Genomic DNA, 11,745 nt, shown 5'->3' with positions numbered 1-11,745 from the left:
GCTCATCTTCTATAACGAAATCCTAAGTCCTGGCTACAAGTCCAAAAACTCCAGAAGCTAGGTTGAAAGTAATCATGAACAGTTTAGAGGGCCCCTAAACCACTCCGAGTTCAAAGACGAGGGAGTGGCTTCTTTCTCGCGCACAGGTTTTCGCGAAACCTTGCCTGGACGATAACTTGCCAACTGTCATAGCTCCCGATGTGCAAATATTAAGGACATTTGGCCAAAAGGTTCTGGCACAAGAATTGAGTAATGAGTGCCTGAGAGGTTAGGACCTACTTCTCCGCATGAATGCAACATCCTTATTGGTGTTCAACGAAAAGCTGTGTTTTAGTGTAATTTTCTTGTTTTGCTAAAATAGAGGTGCAAAATGCTGAGATACATAATTGTTAATATACTGGTTCAACACTCGACGCCAAGCTTCCCCTCATTACTTCGGATTGCATACAGCGCCGACGCTTACAATAATGGCTGAAGCTTGATATGGGGTACACCTTTTATTCAGCGAAAATGAATGCTTTACATCGGCAGTACCTTTAAGAGCAATGGTACCGCTGACTTTACAAACCATGGCTGTGGCAATGCGGCAAGTGCTGGGGGGTAATCAAACGAACACATACGCACAAAAAAAAGTTTCTATGCGCGTGCGAGTTTTGTTCCGACACTGCCGCGCTGTGGCAAGCGGTACGCAGTTTAGCGTTCCGTCTCTTTGGGGCCGCTCTCCCTGGATGTCTTGCCTCGTCTCATGGCGCACATGGGCTCGTACTGTTCCATGATAAAGTTCTGCATGTAGGAGAGGTGGGTGTTGAGCTCCATCCTCGTGTTGCAGTGAGTCGCGTGTCGCGCCCCGTTGACGCAGTGCCTGTAGATGCTCACCACCCTGCCGAAATCCAGAACGCGCGGACAGTGGGTGAGCATTCATTGGTGGCATCGGGTGAGCGTCGAAACAACGAGTGAATAAATTGTGCGACACACCCTTCACATTGTGTGCGTTCTATCTAGTTATCTAAAGCGTCTGTACGCAACGCTTGCGTGAGAACGATTCGTTTCTGTGTCTCGTGAGTTCCATTTCACATCGTTAGGCCGAGAACAACAAGCAAGTTTCAGGCTTTTAACGTTGCTGCAGAGACAAAGTAACGCCATTGCGGCCTAGTTATGCGGCACATTGATGCCACTTAATGGGAACTCGAAATGTATGCGCACGCTTCGTGAGATGCGTACCTGCAGATATATTGCAGATCCTTTGGCATGTGGTTTGTTGCATTCACAAAGCCGGCGGCGCACTGGAAGAAGTATCGGATGAATCGATTTCCGTCGCATGTGTATGCAACATCTGAAACGGAAACGGAAAGCAAAACCTGGAATCGTAACATACCTCATTAATAACGAAGTAGTTATTGTGGTTATGTTCTTGACTGTTAAACTAATATGAAATAATATATATAACCGGTGTTGTAGGCGTTACTCAAAAAAAGTAACTAAATATGTTACTCGTTACGCTAACAAAAAATTTACGCGTTACCGCCCTACGTTACCTACAAAAAAAAAGGTAACGCGTTACGTAACCGTTATCAAAGAAAAAGTAACGCTCGTTACTTCTACCGTTTCCCCATAATCATAAATTTTCATCAGTGCGCCCTCACTGCGGGAACCCAGAAAAACAATTTAATAAAGCTGATATTTATATTTCACATGAAACTTTTCGCCCGATAAACGAATGTAGCTGAAACACTCACTGATATAATGACCATATATTGCACAAGTGTGCCGGATTTTAGGAATATTATAGGGACCTAAAGTTAACTGTAGAATTCCACGTGATGGCTTATAACTTTGTGGTTCATGGTAAAGTCATTTCTCAAAGTGACTTTAAACAGAAAATGAGATTTCATCATGAACGCTCTCCGGAAAGAAACTATCACTGATATCTCAACAAATTACAGTACTTCTGGCGGTGTGCTTCTACTAAAAAAACATATGCGCAGATTTTAGCAATGAAAAAATGCTTAAATTGCATAGTGACTGGAAAAACATATTTCCACATTAATAATTTTTGCCCCTTTAACCTGTATAATTGTCGCTAAAATTGCGAGTGTTTATGTGAAGGCGTTCAAGGTCAGCCTTGCTCGCTCACGAAGTCAGCAAGCAGAACGTATGTGCGCAGTTGCAGACAGATAGAATCAAATTTTATTTTGAAAATAACACTGATAAACAGCGCTGTAGTATTGCAGGGAAAACTTTCTGACAAATACAACTTGTAGAGTTTAAGCAACAGCTCTATTTCAAAGCTGTCGTCCGACGGCTTGCCTCGCTTCTTACTGAATACGTCCGCACCTGCGGTAAATAGGCGCTCGACGGACGCATTAGATGATGCTCCTATTGCCGACGCCTGGCAGGCCGATAGCAGTCCGCCGTTGCGACATAAGCATAGCTCTGGGAATGTGGCGCCTACGAGACGAAGGCGTTCTACGTAAAACTCCCGGGATATTTTGAATAAAACGTAACCAGTAACGTGACACCTCACGTTGCCGAAAAACGTTAACGTAAGTATGTTACCCGTTACAATTCCCAAATGGTAACGATTACGTCCCTAAATTACCGAGAAAAGTAACGTGTTCACGGTAACTGCATTATTTGTGACGCGTTACCGCCAACACTGAAAACCAAATTATAAAAAGGGAGGGGAGATGGAGCTGCTGCGAGAAGGTGCGAGTGAAAGGGCTCGTTAGACAACACTGCAACACAGTGTCTAGGCTGAGTCAGAAAAGAGGATCGCAACGGCACAATTAGTGCACGCTTACATCCAATACTCTTGCTGAACTGTCTATGAAAGATGCTCATATAACGCAACCAGGCACTGCCCAAGTGCAACGAACCATATGAGAATAGAAAAAAACAAGCTTTAGCAATGAAATCGCTTACCTTCTTTAAGCGTAAGGCGTGACGTCAGGGGCGAACTGCGAGCCCTCCCTTGTGATGCGCACGTGCTGTTGTACTTTTGTGTGAGGAGCACGAAAAATTTTTCGGCGTCCTTGGCCAGGTGATCGGGAGGAGCGCAGCCGTATGAGACAACAGACGTGTTGTGGCATTCTCTGTACTTCTGTACGTACCTGTCGACAAGAACATTAACAGCTTGTGGATGTGCAGGATGTTCTTTTAACTGTCCTTTAACGCGTTTGGACAGGTGACAACATGGTCAGCCGGTTTTAAAGTTTGCGATAAATCGGTGCATCCCAACAGTCAATGCAAATAGTTATTCTACAAGATCCGATTCTTCCTCCAGCTTTCTACATTAAATTTATATATTTTTTTCACTAACGCTAACGAATATGCCATCTTTCGTTTTTACAGCAGTGTGCTCTAAAGGGAGCAATTTTTTTTAACTTCTGTGAAGCTGGAATGGCGCAGCCATAGTCCCTTCAGCCCACAGGCGGCTCTATCTCGCACTTTCATTAAAAAAAAAGATATGGATCGATCTACCGATCAAGTACCTCAAAATAAAATTAACGACATTTTCACACGACAAATAGAGGAATCGCCAGTGAGTTCTTATGTTGGGAAAATAAATAAACGCGCCCATAATGAGCCAGGAGCAGAGCGTCACTTCTGATGATTTTTCTTCGAAAACACAGTATTTAAGAACCTCACGTTGCGTTAATCGCTAACTTTGTCAAGCAAAGAAGGACAAATTTGCAAGAAATATTCACAAATGAACGAGAACAAACTTACGCGCACACTTCTTCGGCATTCGCCCCAACAACTTCGGCAACGTTAGCAAAGTGGTAGCCGCAGAGGAACATGTCGTTTATGAACTTTTGACGGTCGCATGCTGTGGTACCTTTCTGGAAAGCTGGAAAGAAGTGGGCACACTGGTGAAAACCAGAGGAAGTAGGCAGAGGAGCGGAGGATGTTCTTGCTTTTTTAAGCAACCACCGAGAGACTGCTCTTTGATCTAAACGTATTTAAAAAATTCTATGTATAGGACTCAAGATGATGTTTCTCCACTTTCTGTTTCATAGACTGACTGCAAGCTGGTCCTGTGCGACTGCTTCATTTTGTTTTTGGATACCGCCACATTGTCTTCTGCATGTCCAGGTGAGGAAAATTTAGTGTTGAATAATGTCTATAATGTGCAATTGCTCTCATGACAAACGCTCATTTTTTTCATCGTCTGATTTAATTATTCGCGAAAACGTTAGTTTCAACCAACTCAATTATATGTTTGAACAGTGACTGCATGCATGGTTCCTGAGTGAACCAGGTTCGGCTACCAAGCTCGACATACGCAGTACACGGTAAGCAGTGGTGCGCTGTCACAAATACAGCTTGGATAGAAATAAATGAAGCTGTTAGAAAGCCAAGCAAAATCGATGGAAATTTCAGTCTCCTTGTTCAAAGCAATCAATAATTTGTCTACGCTACGTATTCAAAACGCATAGCGCTAGCTACAGCGTGAGCCCTTTGGCGAAGGTGCATGTGACGATTTTAGCCTTTGTATTAAAGTGGGAATAGTGGGGGGGGGGGCATCAGGATCGAAAGAAGGGCAAGTTGGAAACTATATCTTTTCTTTTAGCAGGACACGCAGGGACAAGACAGCGGAGAGTACACATGACAAGCACTGGTCTAACAGCTGAAATTTTAACCGGAAACAAAACAATACATAAACAATCATTAAGAGAGGAGCGTGAAAAACGTTGTCATTTTCGAGTCTGTGGATTTCCTTTAAATATTCTTTTTTCTTGGTATTTTTTCACGATAAAGTGGCCGTCAAAGTCGAGAGTACGTGCATTATAATGTAGTTGCACACATTTTCGTTATTTTGAAGCTGGCTTTTTTTTTCTTTAATACACTGTTTAGAGTTCAATAAAGAAACAGCAGTCCGACTATGGGTGGAACGGCTTTGGGGATTACTGGCACACTTAGTTTCAATCTCACGGTGCGTTATACCACATCGACAGAAGCACTACGTCACTACCGCGTTCTTACGCTTACGTGAAAAACGGTGTTCAGAAGCAAGGTTGACAGAAAATCGAAGATCTAGTAGTCAACACCATAAACGCAGAAATTTTTAAAAAAAGTTATCATAATGAGCCAGACTGTTTGTGGACTTTCGCTCCACCTTGCATGTTTATCGCCACACTCAACAACTCACCTACCTGATTTTCTCAGGGCAGTACAGAGCAGTTGGTACCTGTGCACTATGTTGTCCGCTACGTACTTCATGTGAGGTACCATCCGATAACCGAGCGAACAGTTCACCTCCTGCTGGACTTTGTGGGCACATAGCCCATACTTCTCGACTTCCCTGCGATGAAACACAAACGTTGGCTCGTTTGCGGACACTGTCTTGCAGTTGTGCGTACCTTAAGTTGAGACACTTCGAGGAAGGTTAATGTTCAAGAGAGTTCGCAAAGATCGAGGGCGAGGTGAAGATATTTAGCTACAAAATTCTTTGTACCTTGTTGTCGCACGACCCTCATTTCAATATGTACTTAGAGCATTCACTGTGTTCATTTTTGTTTGTTTGAGATATACTTCATCTAAAAAGATAATTTGCTGTATAAGTAAAAGCTCCTTAGTTACCACGCTCTTTTAGTTCGTTGGTTCAATATACAATGCAAGATATTGCCACGCCCGCTTCTGCTTTTATTTTGATGTGTTCAAGTTTGACCAGCAAGGACGGTTATCAACGCTCGACGCTGGCCCCGAAGCAGTGTTCGAGAAGCTTCACGATTCTGGTAGATCGTTTTGTTAAGATTGCGCGCCGCACGCGAATGTTCCAGCGTTGTCGAGAGATAACGCCGCCACCAGCGATATTGCTGGAAAGTTCTATAGCACCTGTATAAAAGCCGACGCGCTTGACCGCTTGTCAGTTGATCGACGGACGACGCCCCGTTCGCCACTCTCATTGTACAGCGTGTATTGCTGTAGTTCTAGTTCTGATTTTCCGGCCACAGGTTCGGCCAAATAAACAGTTTCATCCTGCAAACGCCGACTGCTGTCTTCGTCGACGTCACGACCACGTGACAATATATCCAGGGAAAAGGGAGCGCAGAAGATGGCATAGCTGCCCATCTCTTTAACATGGCCAGAGTATTGTACTCGAAAAGCTTGCGACATTTAATACACAATACTGCATGAATTCAAATGCGCCGATATTTAGGGAATGCCACTATTAATCGATATGAACAGAGACACGAGGAGGCTTTGTTGACTTACATCCTTACTTTCAGTATCGTACAAAAGAATGACTAAGTTATCTTTGAATGAAACAAGAGAAACACTTTTCTTCAATCAACACTCACAATAGATTGACATTAGAAAGGGATATGGAATGGACTTCGTTTGCGCAATCAATGAAGTATGCAATGGGTCTCTCGAACATGACCAACCTCTGCTTGTGTTTTCTTTGTTATTTGTAGAAATACGAGCAGTCATGGAAACAGCTCGCAGTGAAAATGCAGAGGAAGCTATAGGGGACTTGTATTAAATGGTAGCGGTGTACATCGTGTCTAAGGGTAGGTTTGAAGCATATTGCACAAAACGAAACTGCTTAACTTTCAGTAAAATGAGAAGAAAACAAAATGGCGTGATAAGTAGTGGTTTTTCAACCGCGTAGGCGTGCGCTTATCTGCGCCAAGTAATCAGTGAGAGCGTTGATGAGGTTAAGAAAACTCTCCGACCGATGAAATTGAATTGGAGCGCTTACGACAGCCGCTCCCGAGTCATGAACGATAACTTACCAATATAAATGAAAAAGTGTGCAGCCAGAGCGTTCTACCACTACAAAGCTATGAGACTGACACACATAGATGAAAAAACTTGTGCTTTGAAATAGAGCTATAAAATTTACTCAGCTAGAAGAACTCATCAGGAGTAGTTTATTGTTTTAATCGCTACCGAATGCAAGTCTCTAGGCATCTGAGTCTCCACACATCAAGTCTTCGACACGTCATCACAACAGGGGTAATATTTTACACTGCATAACACGTTGGCCAATAAGGTAGAAACAACGTGTTGTGAGTGGTTCTGTTTAACTAATACTATCCATGGTAGAAGACGCAGTAACTGCATACATGCCAACAATTGTTGTTTTGCCATGACATTGCCGCTGTAGTGGGTGATCACCGTTGGCTATTATACTGTTCAGAAGGTCATCGCATGGCCGCTTGCCGGGTATGTATTACATATAGCACAGACACGTTAATAATAATAATTCTTGGGGTTTAACATCCTAAAACCATGATATAATTATGAGAGACACCGTAGTGGAGGGCTTCGAAAATTTCGGCCACCTGGGGTTCTTTAACGTGCACCTAAATCTAAATACACGGGCTTCAAGCATTTTCACCTCCATCGAAAATGCAGCCGCCGCGGCCGGGATTCGATCCCGCGACCTGCGTGTCAGATATAATATGATAATATCTTGGGTTTTACGTCCGAGAACCACTATATGATTATGAGGGACGCCGTAGTGGAGGGCTCCGGAAATTTTGACCGTCTGGTTTTCTATAACGTGCACTGACATCGCACAGTACACGGGCCTCTAGCATTTCGGCGTCATCGAAATGCGACCGCCGCGGCACTGCGGGTCAGCAGTCGAGCATCATAGCCACTAGACCACCGAGGCGGGTCTCGCAGACACGTTCCCGATACATGTATGCGCAACTTACGGGCAAAGCGAAGAAAGTGATATTGCTGAACGCTTGTTGGACACGTGTACAGCCATGTCGTAAAACTGGCTTCCACAGTTCAGTAGCTTTTTCACTGCTTTGTCTGGCCGGCATTCCTCTGATAGGGCGCTTGTGTCATCTGCAATAAAGCGCGCTAATTAGCTACAGTAGCCGTCACAGCGTGGTTTCCAGGTAACGAAAACTGGGCGCATACTCGCTGATGCGAGAACAAGCGTTCGTGGAGATATTGAAACTAGTTACGTAACTCTCATTAGCGAGCTCAAAAAGTATTGAATCTTTGACAAGCAGAAATACAGTTATTGATTAGAAGGTACCTAACCCTAAATCCCTTTAAAGTAGCCTCCCAGTTCTAGGTAATGCACATACCTCTCCAATCGCTCCCGCCATTGTTGGAAACACTTGTGAAACGCATTTTTTGGAAAGGTGATCAGCCGGCCCGTCGCATTCCGCACGATGTCTCGTCTTAACTCGGATCAGTTTCTTTTCAAGGAAATTATCGTTTAGTATACAGCCTAAGGAACACGAAGCCAGGTCGAGGCAGTAGGGAGCCTGTCAAATTACAGGAATGTTGTGTTTGGTGCAGAAAGCTTGAATCAAATGCGCAGAATGGGCGGATGTGTTATCATGATGGAGCTGCCAAGTTTTTGCTGCCCACAGATTCGGTCGTTTGCGCCGCACAGCTTACCGCTGTCTCGTTCGCAAGTTGCCGGACTGTGATGAGACGGCACTTTATGGCCGATGTCCACGCTCACTACAAATCCTCACTAATGGACCGACTGCCAGCAGCTGACGCTTTCTCCGGGCGCAAGAAAAAAAGAATTCATGCATGCGCATAAACGTCCCCTCCATAACTCCACCGAAAGAAGCTTTCCCCACTTCGTTGCTTTATGCGCAAAAAAAAAAAAAAAAAGTTTCATGACTTTTGAACGCGCCTTGTAGAATTTCGAGAAACCGCAGCCACCTGCAGATTTATTTCTGGATCTGGCGAAACCCCCATCCAGAAGCACGTGCCACACGTGTTCGCCCAACGCCCCCTTTATTGAGAGCGGCGCGCCGCTTCGATGTGGGCTGGCCGGCTGAGATATGCGAATCCCTCTCGAGGTATGCGGCTCTGCGCGTCTGCTAGAGAGTCGTCTGGGCGTGTAATGTGTTGTTTAAAGCTAGCACAATTGTGAATTACGAAGCCTGGAACATGCAATTCATCTTTTGACCCCCCCCCCCTCTCTCTCTCTCACTCTGCACAGATGGGTAGCTAGGAGAGCCGACTAAATGAGCATGTTTGCTTCGTGTAAGTATTCTTGCAAACGAAACGGGATGGCGAGCACCATATGACAAAAGCATACACTCACTGAGGCAGTTGGAGAAGTACTTCCTCTTCATGTCCAGTGCAAGCGTGTCATTGTTCTGGGTGGGCGCTGTAGAACCTTCACAGGCAATCTTCCAGCTGTCTTGGAGGCAGACCTCAAAATCAGCGAAGTCCCTGTGTAGGCCACATGCAAGGAATTTGGAAACCCGGTTTCAAAAAGTATTTTTTATTCAGTGGACCGGCTCTTAAAGATGTGCTGGTCAGTTTCGGTAGATAACGAAATTATTGGAAACGAAAAAGGTGTCTTCCAATCAGGTCATCCGAACGAGAAATCTAAATACTGTTAGCGTTTCCTGTCCCTGAATGTCATTTAGTAAAGATATATGACAGAAAGAACATGTATTACTAAACACGCACATAAGGGGATACTATACGTGGTACCGCTAAACTGAGAACAATCTAGTTTTACAAATGATCTCGTAAGTAAAAAAAAAAAATCAGCACTGGTGGGCAGTCTTACCTTCGTTAGACTCACTATTTGGATCCAAATAGATCCGTGCCTGTTGTTGGTAGCCGCTCGTTAGTGCGAATCGATATCTAATTACGGAGCCTCATTTCAGGTATTCTGCTTATGCGAGGTTTTCCAAGACAGGCTTACAACAAAGACAGGCGTCGCAGCATCAATAATGTCACGAATAGCGTTTGTGTACGTTAACTACCGCGTTGTAAGTCGTTGTTTGTCTTTGGGCGCACTAACTAAATGAGACCAATAACACATGATTATACCACGCTCGGATAAAAGTAGTACTCTGGCGTAGGCCAGGCCCCGATCGGACCGTTTGAAAGAAATCCTCGAGCGCACGCTTTTGTCTTTCTGACGCTATATTTTACTCCGGGTCCAGTGAAGGTCTCTCAGACTAATACAGAATAACTATTTTGTAGTTGTGTGGGAGCGTGGAGTGAGAAAAAGAAAATCTACCTGCAATTTCGAATGAGGTCGCCTTGGACTTGGTTGACTTTTTCATACAGAACCTGCGTGCACTGCTTTCTCAACTTCTGATAATTTTCAACGTTGCATGGCAATCCTGTAAACAGCGACGACGAAAAATACAGAGCACCTTTGTGAAATTCATGTTGCTTAAATGAGCAGCAACGCATTTGTTTCGTCAGCGTTGTGCTTTGCATGCGCGAAAGTTATGACAGGCACTTTTTATTCCGCAAACAGTGCTGCAAGACCTTGCAAACGCCAGCGTTTTCACTGGCTGACGTGCGTCGAGCTTTCTTACAGAATGAATTTGTATCTTAAATGCGAAGCATTTCTTAGCGAACCTTTGGCACTTTGAGCGTTTATACCTACGTATCTATCTATATATCTAGCCGCCTACGTCTGAGTGTTCTCATGATCGCCTCCTTAACTTGGTGCAGACCAAAATTGGCGTGGGAGGGTAAGACGATTTGACGAATATCACTGTCGGGTCATGACATGAATAACGTGAAAATCTGTCGAGTACGTCATCAAACCCTTTCCTCCAGACACGTGTGGCACATATCCGTATACCGAATACACGTTTATCCAAATGCACGTTTACCGAATACACGTTTACCACAAATACACGTATTCGTGGTAAACGAACATACGTTTACCACGGGCCGCGGCGTACGGGTATGCGCCACAGGTGATTGACAGCTTATATCTACCCAGGAACGGCGACAACAGACGCCGTTTTAATTTAAGTGCGAGAGTGTTAAGGAAAGCTGACATAGGCAGCGTTGACAGGACGAATGGAAAGAATAAAAATTAGGATCCCAGCAGGAATCTAACCCAAGCATTCTGCGTGGCACTCAGGTATGCTAACACAGAGCCACGCCAGGTCTGTAAACTGGTTTGGAAAAACAGTCTATTCAGGCGTAATGTCGGTGCAACGTCGATTGTGGTTGTGGTGCTGGCTATCTAATTTTACAAGAAGGCAATAAACACTACATATGTACTCCTACGTTACAGGCGTCGTGTCAGGTTAACGTCGGTGGTTCTTGTGTTGGCTACGCTTTTATAGCAGTCTAATAAACATTACATTTGTATTCCTATGATCCAGCATGCTATATTGAAGCATTGCTCGACCCCAGAGGAATACACTAACGAAAGTTACTTATGATAGTCCCATGATTTCACCGTAAAGTGCACTTAGTTTCTATAATACTGACGTATGTGCTCTAACGTGAGGTATGACGTTACGTCTCACCATAAGTTACCCTTTAAGCGACAGTGTTGTCGTTTTCGATGTGCCTGGTAAACCCACGATGTGCACAGAGCTACTACACTTCCAAAAACACGTCGATCCACCTCGTAACGCTTGGTTCAAAGCCATAAAATACAGCATAGAAGTACTCGCTGACTACTTCGCATGAAACCGATTCCCAAAACGCGTGGGATCTGCCGAATTTTTTTCTTACCGGAACATACTTTCACCAGGAGCATGAACGAGAAGCAGAGTCGCCACCGCCGAGCGCTCACCATCTTGCCACGTTGGATTTATGCAGCTGACATTTCTATAAATGAGCAGTAATAATATTCGCAAAAATGTCAGAGCACCCAACCGAAGATGTCGCTGTCATGCGCACGTTCCTGATGAAGAAAGTCATGATGATAGCTTCAGAAAATGGCAATAACCGACAATGGGGAACAGGGGAAGAATGAAGTGGAAGCAAAAAAGCAATCAGTTAAATGGGTATAGATCACGGGAAATA

At 44.4% G+C, this 11,745-nt stretch overlaps 1 protein-coding gene across 1 annotated transcript; it reads right to left on the bottom strand.

Moving 5' to 3' along the window:
* Nucleotides 1-624: 624 nt before the first annotated feature.
* Nucleotides 625-10,080, bottom strand: LOC119375664 (uncharacterized). The gene is made up of 8 exons (XM_037645898.2): nt 9,980-10,080; nt 9,044-9,174; nt 7,674-7,812; nt 5,157-5,305; nt 3,730-3,850; nt 2,923-3,110; nt 1,222-1,333; nt 625-880 (listed from the first exon to the last, which is right to left on the bottom strand). Exons 2-8 carry the CDS (start codon nt 9,072-9,074, stop codon nt 694-696), a joined length of 927 nt encoding a protein of 308 aa, XP_037501826.2. The 5' UTR covers nt 9,075-9,174; nt 9,980-10,080; the 3' UTR covers nt 625-693.
* Nucleotides 10,081-11,745: the final 1,665 nt, after the last annotated feature.

This window comes from Rhipicephalus sanguineus, chromosome 1 (assembly GCF_013339695.2).
Source record: "Rhipicephalus sanguineus isolate Rsan-2018 chromosome 1, BIME_Rsan_1.4, whole genome shotgun sequence".
NCBI classification, from domain to species: domain Eukaryota; kingdom Metazoa; phylum Arthropoda; class Arachnida; order Ixodida; family Ixodidae; genus Rhipicephalus; species Rhipicephalus sanguineus.
The sequence above is the reverse complement of the archived record's forward strand: the minus strand, read 5'-3'. Positions and strand labels throughout refer to the sequence as shown.